At 43.6% G+C, this 24,432-nt stretch overlaps 2 protein-coding genes across 6 annotated transcripts in view; both read right to left on the bottom strand.

Moving 5' to 3' along the window:
* SH3PXD2B (SH3 and PX domains 2B) overlaps positions 1 to 11,958 on the bottom strand; it is a 128,486-nt gene extending 116,528 nt beyond the window's left edge. For 2 of the 4 annotated variants that reach the window (XM_088661842.1, XM_088661843.1), the window contains exon 1: positions 11,388 to 11,958. In XM_088661842.1, coding sequence (XP_088517968.1) covers positions 11,388 to 11,459 — 72 coding nt within the window. In that variant the 5' untranslated portion in view covers positions 11,460 to 11,958. The remainder of the gene's footprint in view (positions 1 to 11,387) is intronic. The other 2 variants (XM_035105293.3, XM_035105294.3) reach the window with 2 other exon arrangements.
* Positions 11,959 to 20,513: 8,555 nt separating this feature from the next.
* STK10 (serine/threonine kinase 10) overlaps positions 20,514 to 24,432 on the bottom strand; it is a 70,495-nt gene continuing 66,576 nt past the window's right edge. For both annotated transcript variants that reach the window (XM_035105292.3, XM_088661837.1), the window contains one exon: positions 20,514 to 23,644. In XM_035105292.3, the coding sequence (XP_034961183.1) occupies positions 23,504 to 23,644 (141 nt within the window). In that variant the 3' untranslated portion in view covers positions 20,514 to 23,503. The remainder of the gene's footprint in view (positions 23,645 to 24,432) is intronic.

Genomic DNA, 24,432 nt, shown 5'->3' with positions numbered 1-24,432 from the left:
AAAGTCTCATGAGAATAGGCTTGAAATACAGGCAGCATAAAGGGAAAGTAACAAAGATATACAGGCTTTTCCAGCCCCAGTAGAAGGCTCTCCCCCCCTCTCTCCCTCTCTAGGCAGGCTGCCAAAAGTGATCCATTACTGAAATGCTATAGAATGCTTAGCGAGCCAGAACTTCTGGGGGCCAAAGACCTAAATGATGTCATGCTGGCTGCTTTGCGGCAAGCCCTTTTGGTGAACCAAGTGCATCTTGGGAGTCCTCTAGAGGAAATGGAATACTTTATTAGGTGGAGATAGCCTCTGCATGCTTGATCATACTGCAGAAGGGGACTGTGTGTCTGATTTCCACATCCCAGGAAGACGTTAAGAAGGGGAGCTTTCCCAGCAACCTTTGAACCAACCATTCTGTGATCAGTATGACTCACGCACACTGAAATCATGGATTGGCCCACACACTCACCATTCTGATAATTTCATATGCATAGTGGGACACTGGAGCCGAGTGAGGTAACTAGCCACCTGCTCAAAGCAGCATCCACTGCACAACAAGAACACACATACTGCACACCACAAATTTCACCATATTCATGTCCTGCTTACGGGCTTCCCATAAGCATTTCACTGGTTAATGTGGAAGCAGAAGGCTGAACTAGACAGGGTCTTCTTACATCTAAACGAAGGCTCCCCTGTTGAAAACCCAATGTCCTAACTTCAGATCACTGTACTAGCTAATGTGTGGACTGGCCCTATGACTTCTAGGTAGAAGGAAAAATCAACTGGCTAATTTGTAGGGCTTGCTTATCAGTAAGAATTGGAAATTTGGTAAAAACTACTTTTTTCCTGCTTTTTGGGTCAAGTATCCACTATAGAGATGAGTATTCTCGTCACAAAACATTCTCCTTTCTAACCACACCCATTTATATGGATGGGAAAATGCTGAGGAAGTGACCATAGCAAAAGATCAAAATAAAACAAAGAACTGTCAACCTAGCAGTTCGAAAGCATGTCAAAGTGCAAGTAGATAAATAGGTACCACTCCGGCGGGAAGGTAAATGGTGTTTCCGTGCGCTGCTTTGGTTTCGCCAGAAGCGGCTTAGTCATGCTGGCCACATGACCTGGGAAAACTGTCTGCGGACAAACGTCGGCTCCCTTGGCCAGTAAAGCAAGATTAGCGCCGCAACCCCAGAGTCATTCACAACTGGACTTAACTGTCAGGGGTCCTTTACCTTTACCCCAAAAGGTTTTCTTCAAATGGACAACTTAAGTCTGAGCTTTACCAAATACTGACCTGTGATCCAAAGAACTGGGCAACAAGTTCTGCAGGCCTAAGGGAGCTTCAGGGCCCCATTTCCTTAAGGGCAGTCTCCTGTCCCATGTTGCATGGCAGTTGGCTTTTTTAAATGGAGGGGAGCATTAAGGTATGGATTAAACAAGTGCATTTTACTGGGTACAGGTGATCCCTGGGAGACACTCTGAAGTAGCCCGTCAGATCCCAGTCACCACCTATTCTTAAACAGCTTTATATAGAGCTTGGGTTGGTGTAGTAGTAGTAATAATAATAATAATAATTTATTTCATACCCTGTGGACAAATGTTTCTGACTCCCAAATGTTGACCAATGCTAAGAACAAAATAATTTACCACCACCACCAATTATGCCACTGAAAAAATTGGGGAGAAAATAAACAGGGCTGGATTTTGTGCATGGAAGTTCTAGACTTCAAAAGAAAGTCCTGGGCTCATCATTCTTTATCTCTTGAACCTAGTTGGTGGATACTGATATTGTAGTAGAAAGCAAAGTAGATCCTACAAACCTGAACTCTACCCACCTGTGCCCTAAATGGCTTGGGAACACATTACCTCATAAACTGCTCCTATGATAATCTGCCTGGAACTTGGAGGCCCTGCTCTTACACTGGTGCCTCATGTGAATAATATGAAAATTCTCCATGTAAGTTCTCCATGTATATTTAAAGGGGGGGAATCACTTTCATCAACATAAAATGCTACCGGTACTAGGACTGATCTCCAACATAGATGGGAGGTGCTGTCTCTTGCTAATTATGTGTTTGATTTGTGGTTTTATATATAAAATATGCCTGTGTGTTATGTTACAAACTTTAAGAACACGATGGGCATTTAACCAAGTTGGATTTTAAAAAGTCTTTGTATGGTCAAACTTAACCCCTGACTAATTAAAACCTTGCTGCATATGGAGAAGGAAAATATCCTTCTGGGTGATAAGTCCTGGCTCAAAAGAATATTGTTCCTCACAGATACCTCCTTGCATGATCTCATCTATATAATACAATTCCCTCCCAATCCTCCATGTCCCTTCACAAACTGTAGCAACCACATATTGAAGGAAACGGGACTGGGGAAAAATAGCCAAAAGGAAAACTGCCAAGAGTGACAAGCTGCTAGAGAAATGCAAATGGTATCTGTCCAACTGTAACAGAGCTGTCAGAGAGGGGGGGGGAACCCTCAAAGCAACTGAATAGGGAGAAATAAAACCCAGCGAGTCACAACCCCCATCTCCACACTTGAATCCACAGGATTCTTTCAATATGAACTTACACCAGAAGTCAGGGGGAAATTACCAAGTTCATCAGATGTGGCATCACTTAGCATTATCACCAGGGGAACCAAGTGCCAGAACCTTTTAGCAAGAGCAGAGCCGGTGGTAAATTTGACTTTATCAGTGACTGCGGGGATAAATGCAGGGCAAGCCATGCAAATCGTGGATCAGGGATCCCATGTTTCATTTGGAAGACAACACCTCCATTTCCTGCCTATTTAGAGATTGGAAAGCCAGAAGAGAAATGTTGCATATGTACTTGCATTTCTGAATTTTCATGGTAGCAGCTTTGCGGCATGTTCCAGGACCAGATGCAAGTTTACACAGTGCCAGTACTGTTAGATAAGGCACCAGGCCACATCTCATACCTTCCTATACTTCCAAATGATAATCCGATGCTTGGCACAGCTCAGCACTGTGAACAACTGCCTAAATCACCCAAAGTCAACATTACAAAGCACTTACGGGGGGGGGGGGGTGTCTTCAACTCACCTTATAGTCATCGACCTAAACAAAAGAGGATATCATATCAGCAATTTCTGCACATGCACCAATTCATGAGCCAATATGCCTTCAGATGAGTGCTAACACACAAGTCCAGCCACTTGTAATTCATATAGTGCAGTGGCTTAGTTGTACGTTGCAGGAAATACCAATGTATTTCACTGTAATAGAATCAGCAATGTTGTGCTGGACCAGTCACTGCCCCCAACTAAAAAGCTGCAGCTTGGAGTAGTGCATGCATAATCTTACAAAAGGAGGGCTTTATCTGTCCTCATATTTTAAAAACAAAGATTTCAATCACTTAGTTTTCTCATCCATCATTCATTACTGGTCTGGCATCACTAGCAAACTCCATTACTAAGACATCCATCAAGACCTTATTTCCGATGCATTCATCTACTTGCTAGCATTATTAGAAGAAAAACTGTTAACAGCTACAAAAAGATGTAACCCCTTGTCAGCTGTAGAAGACAAAAAGGTTCTCAAAAATTCTCAATAACACTGGAAGTCTAGCACTGCCAATCTTCTAGTCCAACCACACCAACATATGTCATTTCACACGGGCTCCTACCGGTAGCTCATCTTTAAATTCAGAGCCATATTAGCATCTCCATTTTGTAAGTTGTGGAGCAGTATGTTGTGCTATCTATACTTCTTTTAATTGTATTCCTGAACCCTGGCCCCATGTAAGGGTTCCTATAGAAAAGGAACCAGCTTAATGATATTTTTGTAAAGAAGAAAGTGTCTTGTGCTTTGATTTACTGTGTTTGAGAGGATTAAGGGCACAGGCATAGGACAACAGGCCTTGTACTCTGAACACACACCCTTTTCCATTCAAGTCTCAGCAGTTGCATGCACAGTGCAAACAAGTGCAACAGTCCTCTTTTTGAGGTTGCCACTGAGAAATCCAGGGATTAATCTAGATCAGTTGGAGCCATGATACTAATTGAGGAGTGGGGAACATTTGGCTCTCCAGATGTTTCTAAACTGCAACTGTCATCAGTGCTGGCAAGCATGGCCAATGGCCAGGGATTATAAGAGTTGTCATTCGGCAACATCTAGAGGACCAAATGTTCCCCACACCTGTACTAAATAGTTCATTTTTGCTGCCCTCCTCCTCCACACTTACACTCCTCCCAGACTCAATCAATATCTGTCTTCAGACTGTTTAGGCCAGTGTTTCTCAACCAGTGTGCCTCCAGATGTTTTGGGACTACAACTCCCATCATTCCTGGCCACTGGTCTTGCTAGCTAGGGATGATGGGAGTTGTAGTCCCAAAACATCTGGAGGCACACTGGTTGAGAAACACTGGTTTAGGCAACCCAAGGCAAAAGTTCAGATCCCTGAACACAAAGCTGACCCATTGCCCAAACAGGTGTTGACACATTCATCAACCATGAGATGAGAGAAAAGGTCAAGTTCATTATGAAACACAGATGTGATACCACGACTCCACTAACTATAGGCAACAAGTTCATCTGAAGCAGGTTTCTCCAAAGCTGAGGAGATGTGGCGAGGAGGAAGAAACAAAAGTTATATGCAAGTTTAACTCTGCACTCTGTTACAGCCACCACAGAATAAATGAGGACAGAAGCAGATCCTCAAACATCAGATCTTCCGAGCACTCAGTACAGTGGTACCTCTACTTACAAATAACTCTACTTATGAATTTTTCTACTTACAAATGGAGCTCCGTCCGCTATCTTGGATGCGGTTTAGATAGGATTTTTTCTACTTACGAATTTTTAGATAGGGTTGCTTCGACTTACGAATTTTTTCTCCCAATGCATTCCTATGGGATTCGACTTACAAATTTTTTTGACTTACAAATGTGTGTTCGGAACACATTAAATTCGTAAGTAGAGGTACCACTGTAAATGAGTAGCAAAAGTTACTCAAGGCCACATCTTCCTCAGTCTTTTCTCAGAGAACCAGTCTCCCCATTACTGCCCCACAGCTGAAAACACAACTTTCCATAGAATTAAGTTAAGGGCAACTGTCTGTCTGTCCGGGGGTGGGGGAAATGCACAGGTCATTTCTAGGTCAGACTATGACACTCTGAAAGTTGGGAGTTTCCCAAACTCATGAATGCTAAGAAACTGCCTTCAGGGGAGAGAAAGGCAGGTCCGTGCTCAAAGTAGTTGAGAAAGCCTAACAGGCCTATTTACGGTTGGATCCAACCTCACAGAAAGAGCCTTGTAGGTAGCCAACAGCAAGATGACTCAGCCTCTCCACTTATTGTGTAAAAATAGGTTTGGAGTGTATATAATTAACTGTCTTTGGGAATCTGTCTTGTTCTTATATATAGGGGCAAACACTGTTCTCTTTCACTTTAACGTTAATCTAGTTCACAGGGTTTCAGAAACAAAAAACATGGTTTTCTTTAAAATGTGTTTATTCCTCCAACGAATTGAAGGCAGCAGCTTACACCATATGTCCTCCTACCACTTTTTAGCCAAGCAACTCCCCAGTGTGGTAGTTTAGGCTGAGAGACAGTGTGCCTGGCAATGGCCACACAGTGAGCTTCATGGCCAAAAGGTAGTGCAACTACATTGTCCAACTGTACTTTTTTTACACCTGGGCTATCTATGTGAATAAACTGGTCTACCATTCTCCATGTGGTCGCTGCATGTATGTACTGTACAACTGTCCATTATCAAAAGGGGTGGGGGAGATAGAATGGCCTTGTGATTCTTTCCCATTCCAAGCTTTCTCTGGACAATTCTAATTATTTTTCCACAACTAATGTTGGAGTGGGGTACTTGTGCTCTGGAATCACTGGAATGTCACCAGTGAAGAAACAGTGCATGTACCAAAGTAGGAAGATCTCATTGCAGGTGACCTCTTAATTTACAGACAAAGCCTCTTAGATAAGAATATGTTTGGAGATGTCTTCTATCTGCAGGTAGATGGTATAATCACATCAATTTAAATGTGTGTGGTGTGTGTGTGTGAGAAGGCTTCAAAGTCTCAGAAACAAAACACCATAGGATTCCAGAGACAAAAGAAGACTCCTAAATTGCCCTTTATTTTCACACCTGCCCTTCAAAAGATGGAAATACATGGCAAGCTGAACTATGGATTCAAAGGAAATCTCATCCTGTATTTTCACCCACTGGGATGAGTGGAAAGCATATGTGAACATTTAAAAATAGGGTGAAAGACCCCCTAGCTCAGGTAGAAGATAAAGAACAAAGGTCTATTATTGGTGTGTAAAGGTCAGCAGCAGCCAATTTCAAATCAACCACAACACAGATATTCCTGCAAAGGATGTCACAGCTGAATTACAGAATCATAAGTTCATTCTCTTTTCAAGAGCTAAAGCCTTTTAACTGTTAAAGAATCATAAGGAATCAAATGAGACCAAACATATTTGTGGTGGATATTTTCCATTGCTGGAAGAAGAGGAAGGCTCACAGTTGCCAAGAGGGAAGGCAGCCTTTAATCCTTCACTTAGAGCAGTACTGTAATTTGAAGAGGAATTATGACATCACCAACCATTTTCATGCTACTCCAAAAGGGAGAAGTCAGTATTTTTTCCATCATAAATAACTGGAGGAAGGGCAAGACAAAAAAAGAAAAAGAAAAAGATCTGTTTAAATAACAATGAGCCTCAGGCCTAGTTCACACAATATATTCTTGCTCCGTGCAAACAGTCCCAGGTATGCAGTCAAAGAGCTGAATTTGTCTGAAGGAACTCATTGGATACGGTATATATATGGCCAGCAGAAATCTTTGGAGAGATCTACATGCTATAAAATAAATATGGGCTCTAGAGCCACCGTATCATTATTATCCTTATTTGCCTTGTAATACTATTTTTTTTGGGGGGGGGGGTATCTGTAGGTGAGAACCAGCACAGAAAGATGCTTAACCCTTTCTAACCCTTTCCCTGTTCATCAGTTCTCCCCCGCAAATGGTTCTCTCTCTCTCTCCACACACTCTCTCTCTCTCTCTCTCTCTCTCACACACACACACACACTTTTAGTACATTGCCCCTCCCCCCAAGCAGGGCTGTCCAATTGGAATCAACACATATATATATATATATATATAAAACTGAGGATAAATTTACAGGGAAGAATTCCTATTCCCACCCCAATTTTCCCATCGCAAGTGCTGTTTGAGAACACACATTGGCTAGCATGAAGTGTAGTTCCCATCTTAACGTTTGCTTCTAAAATCCAAAATCACCATTAACCACGCTGAGGCATCTGGTGAGCAGCTGGAAACCAAATGCTTGACTAGATGGATATTTTGGTCTGATCCAAGAGGGCAGTTTGGGTGCAAGCTGATTTTTCATAACACACGATCCCAGTATGAAGGTTGCACACAGTAAGATGTATGCAAATGCACTCAGTGGAGACCCACAAATTTGATTTGGCCTTGGTAGTCAAGCGATGACTGGTTGTCAGGACCTTCCCCTTAAGAACAATCCGGTGCATTTTCGCACAGTCCTATTGTGCTCACTGGTGCTTACTCCCAGGTAAGCGTGCATAGGGGATTGCAACACAAGTTCCTGACCTCACAGAGCATCTCACTTGGAGGTTGGGTACAAGCCCCTTTTCCTCCTCCACCTCCAAAACTTTCAGAGCTGGAAAAGGGGACCGAGAAACTAATCTACTCAAAGGAAGGAGGGAGTGCAAATTACAGAGCTGGTTTCTGCAGTAACCACCATGGCATTTGAATTGACCAAGATGCAAACAACTGCCCAACCCTACAGTCAGCTAGAAAGCAGGACTGCCTCATCTAAACAGCAACAGGTCATTAGGGTATGACAGTGTTTTTCAACCAGTGTGCTGTGGCACCCTGGGGTGCCTTGAATGATGGTCAGGGGTGCCGTGGGCAACACTGGCCTCCACGCCCTTTCCTTCCCTCCCTGCTCCGATGCCCTCTCTTGTCTCTGCCTCCCAAAGGCTTGCACAGCTGTTTGTTGCGGCAGCCCTAGCTAGAAGCTACACAGGCGAATGGTGCCTCTGGGAGGCACCTCTCTTTGGGGCGGGGCAGCTGCCCCAGAACTCCCAAGGAAAGGGGAAAGAAGAGGCTGAGGGAACTCTCCACAAGGGAGGGTGTTCAAAAAAGGGTGAGAGGCTGCCAGCTCTGCAGGCAAGGGGTGACATAACTGGGCTCCTGAGCCCCACAGGGGTGCCGCAGATAGAATGTAATTGGTTAAAGGAGCCGTGGACTCAAAAAGGTTGAAAACCTCTGGGGTATGATAATCAAATCTTATGTCTATCTGAACTGAAGAGCTATACCAAACTGATTCACTTCGCCTATCCATTACAGTGGTGCCTCGCTTAACGAATGCCCTGCTTAACGAAATTTCCGCTTAACGAAAGGTTTTTTCTAGCGGAGGTTGCCTCGCTAGACGAATTCATTTTATGAAAAATTCGTCTAGCGAATCGTGGTTTCCCATAGGAATGCATTGAAATTCAATTAATGCATTCCTATGGGCAAAAAAAAAAATTCAATGCATTCCTATGGGATTCGCTAGACGAATTTTTCGTTATAAGAAAAGACCTGTGGAATGAATTAAATTCGTCTAGCGAGGCACCACTGTACAGGCAACAATATCTTGTTGATTTTCCTTCTCATTTAAAGGATTGTCTTTTCCCAAATGACTCACTTTTTCTCTTATGTGTAAGAGCCTACCATCTTTCTCCCCCCTTGATTATGCATTTTCTCCATACTATGATGTCCCAGACAGAACTATAACACAGTTAAGAACATCTCTATCTGTAGTCACTGGCAAATCCTTCCAAAGATAAAGAAAACCCTACTCCAGTCAACTCAGGAGTGTATTTCAAAGGATGAATGTGGCCAGCACTATAGCATCATTTGGTGCAAAGGCAGCATTCAGTTTTGAGAAACCAAAGGAATTATCCATAGTGAAGAGTAAAAGCAAGACCTAACTCTGCCCCAGTCTAATAAGATACATAAGGAAATGTCATGTTATAAGCAAGGTATTTTAAAAAGCAAGCATTATAAAAAAGCAGCAGCAATCTAGTAGAAGAGGCTTTTAAATGTGTTTGTGGAAGGGGGTATTGCTTTGTTGTTTTTATTTACTGGTGTTTATACCTTGTATTTTTATCCTGTGAACCACCTTGAGATCTTGTGAGGAAGGGTGGTATATAAATCTAATTAATCATAACCATAATAATCAATATTTGTAAGTAAGTAGAACCTCATCTCCAACTGCAGCCAGTTCTAAAGCACATGTCTGCAACTGAATTTTGGCTGAAATCATAAACATACTGTATTTAACAAGAAGCTCTACTGGACACAATAGAGTTTATTGGCATAGGGTTGTACTGTAGATCATCCCCACTATTTGTTTCCTTTATCTTCCTCTCCCCACCCGCTTCCCTGTGTTGCCTTCTCCACTATCAAAATTTGGCAGATCGTCGCCGTGGTGCAGTGGTTAGAGCAGCCCTCCCCAACCCGGTGCCCTCCAAAGGTTTTTGGACTGCAAATCCCCATCACTCCTGACTACTGGCTATGCTGGCTAGCACTAATGGGAGTTGGGAGTCAAACAACATCTGGCGAGAACCAAGTTGGAGCACAGAGACCAGGTCCAAATTCTTTCTCAGTAGCTGATTGAATGGCCTCTGCCAAGTCCATCTCTCTCTCTCTCTCTCTCTCTCTCTCTGTGTGTGTGTGTGTGTGTGTGTGTGTGTGTGTGTGTAGCCTAACTCACAGTTATATTGTTGTGATAAAAATGGGGAACCCTGTACGCCACTTTATGCTCCATTGGAGAAAAGTGGGATATAAATGCAATAAAATAAAAGGTCAGATTGTTATGACATTCTAAAGCAAAGCCTATACTGGTGACAATTGTTGCTTAGAACAGTATAAATATATGAAAAGAAAACTATCACAGTCTCATAGCTTTTTATCTCAAAATAGCAGGGGAGGTATCATTACACCATTAGAAGTACCGTAGGTATAGTGAAAGATTGCTGCACCAATTTGTACAGTATGAGAGGATATAGAATTAAAAGACCGGCATAATCTACTCGTGTTTCATCCTATGCTACCATTCACTCCTTGTTCTCCTCTGCATCCTCCTGGCTGCCTCTTACGGTACTTAACTCCCTTTTTCATTATTCTCAGAAACAATCAGGTTCCCATACATGAAGCACAACCTTCCATCTCTGATGTATCTATTTGCACAGTCTCACCCCTCCAGCTCCTTGGTTGTGTGTGTGTGTGTATTGTGAATGAATTAAACATTGCCATGGATTCTTTAACAGAGTTAAAGTTGCCAGTCAACTCTTTGGATAGAGACTGTGTTCCCTCGCAATCTATAATGCATGAAATATTTGTGTTAAGGATTCAGCCCAGAACAGGCAGGATATTAAAAGTGGGATAACATATCCTGAAAGAAGGGGAGGTGTGTGCTATTCAGCAGGCATACCCCAGTGTAGTGGAAATGACAAGCTGCAGCACCCAACCTGCCAGTCACCAGCCCCAACGGATACACACTCCAAACAGAATCTGACAGTTCTGACACATTGCAGCCAGGTTCTCACAGCCTTACAATGCCTGAAAAGCACAGCAAGCACAAAAGCAGGGAGTACCAGAGGTCTTCTTGCCTGGGGTAGATCGAAATCTGAGCAAACTTCTCACACACCCTACAGATGCACTTCTAGGCTGTTGAACACAAATCTGGAAGGAAAGCCACTACTTTCCTTTCTGAGAAAGAAGAAACCCATGTAGATTTCTCTGCCAGGAGAGCAGCTGCTCTCCAGATCCCCTCCAGCAGTTTAAATTTCCAAGCAACCATTAAAAGCAAACGCCAAGGGAGACATAAGCTTGCCCATCCCACGATGGGACCCGTCCAGAGCATTGGCCAGATATTTAAAGTGACGGGCTGGTCAACATGCACAATCCTGCCTTTGTAATGTCAACGCTGGTGAAAGAAAAGAAAGAGCCAGGCGGCAAGAACTTCCTGCCTGGCTTGCTAGGAAGTTGCAGTGTGTGCACAGACAATTCCAGCTACAACATGCACTCACAGTGGATACAGGAGGGAATGGAAGAGACCGCACAGAAGCGGCTGCGGGAAGGCGGCCCCATCGCCTCTCAGCTAGCTAGGTAGCTGCAGCCAACGCGCCCCCCCCCCAAGAAAAACACGCAGGGGGAAGACGCCCGTGCGAAATCCCAGCAAAGCAGCTGTATCAAGAGCAGCAGATATGTCCCAGCATGTGAGGAAAATGAACGGCTAGAGGATTTTTTTCAAAACGCTCTCAGCAATTCTCCCCACCCGACCGCGGGTTACACTTACACACACATGCCACGCTCACTCACATAGTGTTTGTTGGGAATTCGCCGCTTCTGCACGTCCAGCACCTTCACCTCCAAGATACTCTTCCGGGGCATAGCGCTGGTCCTCTGCAACCCGAACCCCAGAAGCAAGTAACAAAATAAAGCGGGAGGGGGGAGGGAAGGAGTGTAAATCTTGGAGAGGGGGTAGAGGGGAAGATAAGACTGAAAAACCCCTCCTCCGGGAGGGTCGTCGCAGACAACGCTCCTGACCCAAAGCGCAGAAAACTTTTAAACGCAGCGGTTGCAGAGATTGTGCTGCTAAGGAATAGGCGAGCCTGAGCCCCACAGCACCCTCGGCGCCTGCCTGTGTCCCCCCTTCCCCTTTCTTGCTTCTGCTTCCTCTTCCTCCTCCTCCTCCCCCCAGTTCTACCCCCTTCGCTTTTTCCCTGGCCAGAGTTTGTAGATGCAGGAGGGCTCCTCCCAGCCCATCCCTGCCAAAGCAGCCTATCCCACTCAGGCGCAGGCGGTGTGGTTATGGCGCTCTCTGATCCAGCCCCGCTCCCCGGGCTTCTTAAAGGGCCACGAGCACCGCGCGGCTCGCCAGCGCTTTCAGGCCAAACACGCAGAAGCGCCGAGCCAGCTCGGCTGCCCCCTCTCCGCGCCATGCGTTTGGCTTGTGCCGCTGAGGGGTGGGGGGGTGGGGGCGGATTGGGGGGGGGTTGGAAGCAAAGGCGCAACTTTTCAGCTGTGGCCGGAACACGGGTGGGATTCGGAAGTTGGAGTTGGTTGGCAAATCCACACGTTCCTGCCCACTGCGAGCAACACAACCAACCAGCGCACGATCCTTGCCTTTCTTTCACGTCACCCATAAGCAAGATCAGCAAGGGGGAAATAGAGTGACTAGATTAATATGAGAAGCGAGTCTTTTCCACACACTCCCAAGTACTGTAGCATTTTAACCTCCATTTGACCCCCCCAACTCGCCCGCCTCTCTCTCTCTCTCTCTAGTGAAGGAAGAGAGCTCGAAAGCAGCCGAGGTTAAATGCAGGCGTCGCCTTTCTCTCAGAAGAGGAAAGGGCACCAATTAATCCTCGTCTGAACCTGGAATTACCACACTTTGAAACGTTCCTTGTCGCGGCAGGAGGCGGCGCAATTGGTTTCCGAGGGAGGCCGAAGCGAAGGTCGCCTTTCCAGCCGTCGTCGCATAAAGCGCTCCTTTTCCACAACTCTCCCTCCTGTCCCTCCTATGGAGTAAATAGCCCCTTGCAAAACGTCGCCCCCTCTCCTGTTCCCCGCGGCGTCAACTTTACACGCTTGTCCTGCCCCAATAAAGGGAGCGGGTGGGTCTTGAGGGGTGGATTCAGCAATCCCACCCGCCATTGTATCGTGTTGGGATCTGTAGGGAGAGGGTGCGTGAGGCCACCTTGGAGATTAAAAAACATGGCCCCGAAACATAAGCCAGCTCCCTCAGCTGCTGTGCAATACAAGAGGACAACGACTGGTTCCAACGCTGGATCTAGACACTTTTTTTTTTAAAAAAAGCGTTTCAGTTTAAAGCGGCATAAATGTAAACGGGAAAACGGGTAGAGAAAAACGGGACTTTGCGTCGCCATCTGGTGGCACAATGTTATATCACACATACAACGCATATAACTGAAGGTAATGAGCCAGGAGCCTGACAAGATTTTGGTGAAGACCGATAAGGCAATAAACTTACTGCTTGAAGATATGAACTGTAAATGCATGCCTATTGATGGCTTCACTTTGTGACAGAAGGCTCTTGGCCTCTAGAAATTCTCCCAGCCTTTAGCTGAGGATGGGCAGCCTGGGAAGGCATTCAAAGCCAGCCCCACTTGGCTTCAAAGCTTTAAGATCCACTTCGACCTGGAAAATGTGCACACAACTGATGCTGCTGCACTTGCAAAGAGGAACAGTGTACAGAAGACAAAGATGAGGATGATGACAGGATATGCCAGCAAGTTGGAATCTGCATCAGTTTGCTTTCCCAAGCACATGAAAACACATGAATTGATTGCTGACTTTCATCCTTCTATTGAACAAAGCCTCAAAATTGCACGTGACTTTACAGACACTTTGAGACCTTATCCAGAAATGCTCCAGCTGTGAGACAACAATGGCAGTTGCCAATCACCATGTTTCTCACAACAAAAACCACCAGCAGCAAATCAGTTCACACAATCAACTTCTGAAGCTTAACTAAGGCCAACCATGTCATCTGCAAATCAGTTTTTGTGTGGCGTTTTCTGTTTTTCAGAGGTTTGTTTTGACTACACACAATTTTGGCTTTATGCACTATCCCTGGAACATCATCCCCAAATAAATTGCAGGTTGCCTGTACCCTCCACTGAGGGACACAGCTGGGAACTAAAAATTCCCCTCATCCCCACCCCTTGAAGCCTGCAACAAATAATAGGAGTCTGTATCTACACAGTTCCTTCATATACAGTATTATAGATTAAGAGTATAAAAAAAATTCCTTCAGTAGCACCTTAAAGACCAACTAAGTTTTTATTTTGGTATGAGCTTTCGTGTGCATGCACACTTCATCAGATACACTGAAAAAGATTAACAGTGTTCACCACATAGTGTATGAGGCAGCTGCTTGTATCTTTCATGCAAGTTGTAAACTCACTAGGGACCACAGTGCTTCTTCACCACAGGCCAAATGAAGTAATATACAGGGCCATGGAGGGGTGACTGGCCGCCCCCAGAATATTCCAGGACCTCCGTCTGAACAGTCTGTTTCCATTAAAAGGTCTGTGGGCCTGTGACTTTAAAAATTCAGTATTAAGCACAGCTGAAACCAAATAGGGTGGGTCCTGAAAAAAATGCACCTCAGGTGTCAAAAGGCTGGGGTAAAGAAGTGCATCTTTAGCATTCCCTAAAAGCTATCCAATGAAGGTCCCAGACACACCCCTGTAGGGAGGAGTGTTGTGGGAATGCTTAGTTACATTTTAAAGTGAATTCAGATTTAGTGCTGGCACATCACTGACTTTCAGATTAATTGTATTCTCTTATAAACATCTCATCTGTGTCCTTGGCAGCAACTGAAATACATCCCACTTTCTTCAGCAGCAACAGCACAGTGCAAAACAGTATAATTTAATATACAGCAAGGCATATCTCTATAACTTCTTTAGTTGCAGAGACTTAGTTCTGTTAGCATCCATTGGCACCAAGTAGTGTAATTGCTACTACCTCTTTGAAACAAAATAAAAATATTCCTTCCAGCAGCACCTTAGAGACCAACTAAGTTTGTTAATGGTATGAGCTTTGGTGTCCAGGCACACTTCGTCAGATACACGAAAGCTCATACCATTAACAAACTTAGTTGGTCTCTAAGGTGCTACTGGAAGGAATATTTTTATTTTGTTATGACTATGGCAGACCAACACGGCTACCTACCTGTAACTACTAGCTCTATGAGTTGCTTTTGTACCAGTTGGGGCCCTTAGAAGGACTTGTGATTCAAGTGGTTTTTTTAAGAGCATTTGCAAATTACATTCCTCCAAAGGGTCTGGTACTACTTGTATGGCATGACAGTGTTAGGAAAGCCTTTGGTCATAACTTTGCACAGCCTCCAATAACACATGAACAAAAATGGAGGAAGCAGCAATTGCATTGTTTGGGGGACCAAGTAAAGACCACTGCACATCTGCATTGTAACAGGTTGGAAAGGAGGGTGGGAAAAGAGCCGTGTGGTGTGGTGTAGTATGAGGCACCGTGGCTGCATCATCTCTTAATGCCCTAGATCAGGCATCCCCAAACTGCGCCCCTCCAGATTTTTTGGCCTACAACTCCCATGATCCCTAGCTAACAAGACCAGTGGTTGGGGAAGATGGGAACTGTAGTCCAAAACATCTGGAGGGCCGAAGTTTGTGGGTGCCTGCCCTAGATGATTTTACAAAGTATGAGCAATGCAATAAACTTGACTTGACATGTCCTTGAACTGTAACATTTGCACACACACACACACACACACACACACACACACACACCCACACACCTTATCAAGGTGGGGCTCTGGGGATTTACAAAAAAACTAGGCCTCGGTTTTTGTGTTCAGACTACCTGATGGCTGAATAGGAGACAAATAGCCTACTCTTGAGACCTGGAGAGGTGAGAGAAGCTAATCAGAGCACCTTGTACTTTCTGAAATGGCCTCAGCTGGGCATAGAGAACCTGGTGCCCCTCCACAGGCTGTTGGGCCGCAGCTCCCATCAGCTCCAGTCCACATGGGCAATTGTACCGGGGATTATGGAAATTTAGTCCAGCAATATCTGGAAGCCCAGAGTCCTCACCCTGGCCTAAAACAACACTGCAATCAGTACAGTACTTTTATTCCAATGCAAATGCAAGGGAATTTAACAGCAGGCCCCCTGAGCATGTTTACTCAGAGGTAAAACCCATGGATTTCAATGAGATTTACTTCTTAGTAAGTGTGCATAAGATTGCAGCATAAATGAAGCAAAAAGGAAGAGAATCTATTCTACAGTCATCATCATCTCCAGATGAGAACCTGGCAATTCTATCAGCCGATAATGCTGTACCATAAATTCCTGTGTCCTACACAACTCTTTCTGCAGGACACGGGAGACCTAACAAAGGAAAAATATGGTTTCACTAAAATCTGGAAGACAACCATTTGGACTTTCATTCTCACCGGCTTAGCTAAGAATTAAGGGTGTTAACAGTATGCAGTACTTTGTTCTTATGAAACAAAATATTTTGTTCAATGCATTTTTAATTAATTTTCCCAACTTTCATACCACCTGCACACTCATCCATAACTATATCCTTTCAACGCAGGGTATTCATTAATTAATTAAACGAACATGTTAATTGCACCTAGATAAAAGCTTCTGAAGTGTAAAATAACTGATTATAGACACTGGGTTTTTAGTCGTGTTTCTGCCATTATGAAGAAATCACTGTTTTTAACATTTGTTTCTATGAAACCTGACCAGTTTTGCAACAGCTTTTGGAGAATCCACAACACCTTTAGGCAGCTTATTCCAGTAGGGAATAAGCATTAAGAACAAAAGCGTAAGATCACTCTACCTCTCTCTCTATAGACACAAACTCACTCACACACCCCTCTAGCCTTCTTTTGGTGACCAACATGTAGTCAGCAGTCCCTTGGTTTATTTTAATATTAATTGAGATTAATAATGTTTATCCTCGCAGCAGCTTGTTAAAATAAATTCCCCTTGCATATCTCCGTCCTCCATCACAAAGCCACTCCAGTGCACCACTTACAAGAAAACTGGCGTGAGGCCAAGATAAAGCCAAAGATCAATGGGAAAGCACTTAAGCATCAGAATGCCTCACAGTGCTGATTAATCTGGATGAGATTTTATTTGTTAGGAGGACTGTCTTCCAACAGGGGTGGAAAGCATCCATGTGTATCAGTACCATCATATGCCTCCAGTATTTATGTTAACAAGCACCTAGACTCCAGGGTATATGGTACAGGAATTAGGATGTTCCCACTGCCTGTCAAAATTCATGTGCATTTATTTTTTGTTTTGCACGAAATTGCTTAATACTAATGTACTGTTGTTGTATGGGCAGGGGAGGGGGCATAAACATAGCTCTTTCAAAAAGGTTTTTGGTATAATCTTTTGTTTTATGGCTTGCTCAATGCTGCTCCAGTTTTGATTGCTGCTGTCGCTATTCTTATATAGTAATCTTGGGCGTTTTATGACTGTTAGCAAAAGTAGGTGAGATACGTTGCTTTTAAATATAGTATGTTTTCAGCTTTGTTTGCTGCCCTGGAAAATAAGGTGGGAGATAAGCAAATAAATAAAAAATCCACTTTATTGCCTATTACTGTATTGATAATCAATAATTTCTCAAGATGCTTCTACAGTCATCCCTCGGTTTAAGTATGCCTATTTTCAGTTTAAGTACTCCGCGGACCCATCTGGAACAGATTAATCCACTTTCCATTACTTTCAATGGGAAAGTTCGCTTCAGGTTAAGTACGCTTCAGGTTAAGTACAGACTTCCATAACCAATTGTTTGTAAACCGGTGTACCACTGTATCACTGTTGAAAGAAAAGTGCTCAAGGATGACTGTAATTTCATAAAGAACAAGGCCACAGGGGCCACAGAATGATGACCCTTTGCAGTAAGCAAGGTACTGTGCCCAACCATAACCCCAACCCAGGATTTTATACCTGAGAAAAAGCTAGTTTAAGATAACAACTTGTGAGACTGGCTTCAACATACGGTAGTACTCAAGTTGTCATAAAATCTCAGCTTATGTTATCTAGTCAGAGGCTTCCAAGACACTTGAAAACAAAAACAAACATTTGATGCTTTTCCATTAAAGTGCCCTCAAAGGCAAGTGATTGTAAAAGCCTGTCACAGGGACTACTCTTCAGCTACACGTGTACCTTGTACTTTTCTGGTAACATCAGTTGGTCTCTCTCTTTAGCATTATTCCGCATCCTACCCCCTCAAAGACAGAAAAAACTCTGGCCCTCCTGTTCTTGTTGGGCTGCTGTTGCCAACTGTCCCAACCACCATGGGGACTGGCTAAGCATGATGGGAGCTTTTGTCGAATGAAATCCAGTGGGTCACAGGTTCCCCAGCTCTGCCCCACCGAGCAAAACAGGCCGATGGAGATAGTTCTTTTCCACCAGCCCTCAAGGAGAGAATAGTATGAGAAATGGGGAAAGGGCATCAATTATCATTTCTGAAGGGAAGCAAAGCTGAGTTTTGAATCACCTCATATCACCTCATAGTTATCATTCAGGAAATTCTCACATTAGGAGCTAAATTCTAAAGTCAGAATATACATTCCAGTTTCTTAGGAAGACAAACCTAGTCATTTCTGCCATCTGCTGTTTTTTTACACACACAAACTCCTGTATAGGGTTGCTGGTGTTTTTTCTCTCTTCATAACCGGGTTAACAACAAAGTAAAGCTTAAACTTACTTAAGTCTCAATGGGCTTGCTTGAATTCTTTTCTTCACCAAGTCCTTTGGAATAATCCTCATTTCTATTTCCCCTCACCTTTATTTTTCCCTTGTTCCTTTTGGGTGTCCACTGTCGGCTTAAATACCAGCTCTGTATGGCTGCTACTCCACCACTGGGCTGGTATTCCACCACTGGGAATCTTTCCAAAATCTTTAAACTGGAAAGCTGCAATGCCCTTGCTGCTGACTTCATAATGCTGGCCTTTGAGGGAATGGGGTGATGTCATAGTTAAAGCGCTAGGATACCAACATTTAACATTCCTGCAGCAGCACAACTGGTCAGTCCTTTTGCCAGTCCGTACTCATATCTTCACATCAAACTGCCCTATCTCAACAACTTCCTCAAAAGATTAAAAAACAACAAACCCTAATAACACACCATTTATTGATGACGTTTAAGTATGTCAGATTATGCAGGAACATCTCTCAAAACTTTAAGACCAATGTTTTAATGTGGTGCCCTCTAATGGACACATTGAAGAAATGCGTATTATATGGCCGCAGGAATTTAAATAATTCGGTAAAGGCGAACACTGAAGGGGGTAGAACTGGTCTATTAGAATCATAGAATTTTAGTCAGAAGCAACCCTGAGGCTAATCTACTGCAACCCCCTGCAATGCAGGAATCTAGACACTTATTCCTGCATTCTTATTAACAATGCCATAAACGGATGCACAGTTAGAAAGCGCTTTTACATCTTATTTCCAATAGCAGTTAGCAGAGGGCTCAAGGCATTTAAAAATGCAACTTTATACAAAAGGATGAAGAGTGCTCACAACAGCAGAAAATTTAATTTGCATCTCCTATGATGTCTGAAGTCACTGTTATTCTTACACTGTGGATGAAAGTTGGACTGCTTTCAGTGGGGTAGTGGAATGAAGTGCTGCTACTTACTTCACAGCAGAAACAATGGTATTTCCTTGGTGCTATTTACCCATCCCTCCACACGGCGCCCAATAAATAAGCTTTCACCGGAGAGAAACCACCCCATATGCTAAGCAAAGGAAGAGGCAAGCCACCTTAGCATGCATGGCTACGGGTTTAACTGCCTCTTCAATTCTGAGCAATTCCAAAATTATTATCACCACCCAAAATGTCACAAAATAGGGAGCAAGCTTTTGAGTCCAGGGAGTATAGTTATAGGACTAGTCACAAAGGGTGCCTGAACTTCAGCATCGACCATTGCACAAAGGATGGCAACAGAGGGTAATGGAGTGAAAGCTCTTACCGTTTGTTTAATGGTGCATCTCATATTCAGCAAGCCACCAAAGTATGCTTTAATTTCAGAGGCAAAGAGAAGCCACCTCTACCAGCTGATTTGAAAATGGATGCAGGTGTGCTCAGGTTATTTTCCTCAGTGAGATTCTCCATCAGCTGCTCTCACACAGCCCTGGTAATTAAATCAGGTGCTTAACATTCCATTTTGGGGAAACTGGTTTTTTTCGGGGGGGGGGGGCACAATATGTGAATCTGTGTCGAACTTCTACACCATGTATTATGTAATGGAAGAAACTGTAATTTACCATTTCCATGTCTTTCAGTACAAGCGTGCATTTTAAGTACCATTTTCTTAAATGTAAGGTCTCCTAGAACAACTGGTTCCTATTTATAATAAATGATGTTTACTAAACTTCAGGGCTAGGCATGACATCTGTGCTTGCCGATCAATTGCAATCTACTTGAGGGCCATGACAACAGCATCTATTGGTTTCTTTGACCTCAAAAGCACGATATTCAACACAATATTCCCTCTGCATGTGCTGTATTTTGTGACATGCAGAATTTGGAAAACAATGTCATGTAATTCCCAGCAACTCCATTGCATTGAGGGAATTGCGGAACCCGTACTCAGCAAAGATGACTGATCCATCAATGGCAATTTCCACATGAAAACATTATCTAGCACATGTATTATATAATAAATGGCTAGGCGACTATACGGGGCTCTCCATTCCAAGACTTTGCACATGCTTTTACCGGAACTGTAGGTGCTCAATAATTGCTAATATCAAAATAGAAGGGCAGCAGATTCAAAATGGGAGATGATGTGGCGGCTGATAGTGGGTGCAGGTCTCCCTCTTCACCAAACAGTGTCACCCTTTAGCTATTCTTGGAGGTTTAGCAGCAGAAAATTAAAAACAGCTCCCAGCTGGTCACAGCTAGCTTTGAGAATTAATAGCTTTATTACCAACACATTTCAATGCACACATTCTCAAAATGAGACAATACATATTTTAAGAAAAGTTTGGTTCAGAGCCCGAAAGCTGCTGATTGTGGGGTGTTTTGAATCTCAGTAAGCAGGAATCAAATTCCATTATGCTCAAGCCAAGTTTATGTACAAATGCAAGTCAGCACTGCTGACCAAAACCCACAGGCAACAAATACAACAAAGTGTTCAGGACGCAAATGCAGGCGCTCACCGTGGTAATGTTTTTATTAGATTATTTACATCATAGTGGTTTCCCAAAAAAAGAGAAAACCCTTTTGGGTAGAAGAATCAGCCCCCCCCCAATGTAAAAAATATTGTAGTTTTGTGCCAAGGGAGAGAAAGAAAAGGTTGGCTTTGATTGGGTTAGGGAAAGAGAAAAACAAAGAAAAGTGACACTTTCTTGCCGCAAAAGGAGCAGGACATCCTTGCAACACTGCACGAGGTAAATATTGCACTTTTGTAAAAATTACAGCAGCGCTGGGTAGCAGTCAAGACCACACTGGCACACAAAGAAAGATAAGCACACACAAACTTGCAGCAGTATTAAAATTAGCAACTTTTGTTTGATTTCTTGGCCAAGGATGAAGACAATTAGATGACTCTGGCTGACTTATAAGGAGATTGAGCTGCATGTGGGTGTATCCACAACATACATAAGCCTGTGCACAATGCAAACTATCAAAAATTTGCAACATAAAGTTAGAACAGAAATTGGCTGTCAGGTTTGGAGAAAATTAGGATATCTGAATTTTCAGAACACAACCCACTTACAGGCTCTGTTCAAGTTTCTCTCAGTCTCACCCGACAGTATCTCAAAACACAATTATTTAGAACAGGACAGTAACCCCATGGTTTCTGGGTGCACATTTTCTAGCCTCTAAAATATCCAGAATCAGGAGTCTCTTAAACAAGACAGTGAAACTGCAGCCTGGCAGCAGCCAATGACTTTGCTAGACCTCCATTTCCATTCCAGCAAGTTAACTCTGAGAACAGAAATCACATCAACAGCAACATGGCTTTATAGGAAGACAGGGAAAGAAAAGCATTATTTCTTATACAGATCAAGTGCTGGAAAGGTCCTGAGTGATACACAAAACGCCACACTGGAGCATTTTGCCAACTTAAGTGCTTTGAGATGGCACAACGAACTGTGAAGACTTTGTTTGAATGAAGTACCAATGAACTGTGAAGACTTTGTTTGAACGAAGTACCAAATTTAAGCATTTACCACAAACAGCTGACCCAGATGGAGGATTATGTGAATTGCACTGTGCAAAGCATCAAGACTTCAATATAGATTTAATGTCTAGGGAAATGCAAATTGGCCAAACTGATAAAGCCCTGACATTTCCTGAAATATGTATTTTAAAAGTGAAATGGGGAGTGGGCAAGGTGTGAGGGGGGAATAACATATCTTTGGTTTAAAAACAGCCTTTGGAAGACTTAATGATATGCTGATTATATATTCAGCATTTCAAATGTATCACATTCTATTCTGCTATATGGGGCTCCTCTTACCTGGATCATTCTGGCTTGCTACAAACTCAAAAGTAGCAGCAAAGGGATACACAATGGCCAAAATGCTGGTTTTTGCCAACATCATGTTCTCAAATCACAGCACACCCAATAGTTTATACAGTGGACCTTAAAAAACAAAAATGAAAAGCTAGCAATTGATGTCCTATGAAACTCACATGAGTTGATGCAAAACAAGATGCCTTTAACCTTAGGCCAGTTGTAAACTTGCTGCTACAAGGCATTTGCACTGTTCTTCTATTTAATATATTGGAAAGGGCAGCCACTAGCTCTTGCCATAACCTGAGCACAAGCTTTGCCTTCTGGACCAACTGGGCTCGCGAAAGAAATGGAGACAAGAGAGATAGAACTCCCTGCTGATGAACACAGGGAAAAGAAACCCATTGCCTCACAATGGAAGAGGAGGGGAAAGTGAAGAGCAAAGACCAGACCTTTATGTTACCCACCATTTTAGGATCTGAACTGTGTGGGCCTCTGCACAACTTATTAATAGGGGCAGGTGTGCGAAGTTAAACATCCCCAAGCTGGGCAGCAATTTCCACAGGTGCCCATGTATATGCAGCCTTCGCAAGTGTTGAATTGCACTCTAAGTTGGATCATAAGCTTCTCATTGCCTTTTTGGTCAGGCTTTGACTCGGGACTGATTTGATTTAAACACTCCACTTGTATGTTTCAGGCTGTGGTAACTCTTTGAGAAAGGGCAGAAATTGTGTCACACGTTACCAGGGTGGTGTGCTGGGTCACTTCAAAACAAGCTGAGGAATTGATGAGTTTCAATGGGAAGGCCTAGATTCTAGGCCCTAGTAGGAGAGGAGAAGGAGCCCTTTGTTTAACTGACAAAGATGGAGGCCACAATAAAAGCTGACAATTTCTCGTTGTCTTTTGTAAGCTGTGAAGCTGAACTCCCAGTGCTTCAAGGCAGTAAATGGTTAGACCATTAAGACTAAAAGGTTAAGTGAGATCCACTGACAGACATAGAAAGTTGGGCCTAACAGGAAACTAGTTAGAAAATTAAACAGGCAAGTTTATCAGCAGCACTTAACAGCCATCAACAATCTTTTAGGTCACCACATTCATCCCTTCAACAGATGGTTAAGAGATAAAACTGCCCAAGGTCTGGGCAATGGGATCAGCAAGCGATGTGAACTCTGCACATGACCCCATTAGCTCTACTCTCTGAAGCTCACCCACAACTCTCCAAGTGCAACTGGTCAGCACCAGCCAGGGCCACATGAATGGGAAGCTGTCTCATCTCTAGGGGAACAGACCTCAGGCCACATTGGTTGTCTCAGACACAAGAGGAAATCAGAGTTGGCGCAGGAGAAAAGGGAGCCCTGACAGTCCTTTGGGTCAACTTCTCTGTGGACAAAGGCAGGAATTGCCTTTCTGTCCACTAATCCAAGGGTTATGAAGCCTCTGCAGAACTGAATGGGACAAATTTGGCAGGCTTGTTTGGCGACCTTGAGGGCTGACCATCGGTCTCATCACTGAGTTTGAAGAACATTTCTTGCTCTCGCTTCTTCTGATTCAGTTCATCTTCCAAAGCCTGAAATGCGAAGAGAAATGAACTCAGTTGGAGAAATGCTTTAAGCTGTGATCACTTCACTGCTCTCTGCCACCTGGATTCCTGTCAGCTTACATCAGGGGTGGGAAAAAATTTCTGGCCAGGAGGGCTCAGATCTTAATCTCCCAAGACCTGGCAGACGTCATAGTGATGTCACGTGATGTTGCACTTTGACGCCCCTGTTTAATAGCCATTTGCAAACATCCCCATGCTGCTCCTTACATCTCTGAAAATCTGAGGTTTAAAGTACAGGACTGTTTACAAATGGCAATTCAAAAGCCCTTGTCCTCATTATTCCTTAGCCCTCATTACTCCTTAACCTTCTGAAAATAGAGGCTGCCCCATGCTACTCTTTGAATCTCCAATTTGGGGGGGGAGGTTCAAAGAGCAGCATTAGAAGGGAAGAGTTTCCATGGAATGGAAGCCACTTCCCCCTTCTTAAGCAAGGCATGCAGCCATGCACCTATCAGGTATGATGTCAGGTGGAGGGTGGGTGCAGCTTCCCAAAAATGACCTGGCACGCCAAGTTTGGCCCATGGGGTGGAGGTTCCCCAACCCTGGCTTATGTACATGAGTTGTCAAAAATGAAACAAAATTAGATGAAATTAGAGGAGAGAACCAATTCCCCAAACCTAAACTTGCAACATTTCAGAAATAGGTTGTCCTAATTCAACCCTCCTCCAAATCCAAATTGTTTATTTATTTCATTGCTGTTCTGAATAGCTTCTTAGGAAGCTTCTCAGACAATAACAACATATAAAACACTTTCA

The sequence above is a fragment of the Zootoca vivipara genome, chromosome 2, assembly GCF_965207765.1.
Source record: "Zootoca vivipara chromosome 2, rZooViv2.hap1.1, whole genome shotgun sequence".
Lineage (NCBI taxonomy): Eukaryota > Metazoa > Chordata > Lepidosauria > Squamata > Lacertidae > Zootoca > Zootoca vivipara.
This window is presented reverse-complemented; position numbering and strand designations above follow the sequence as displayed.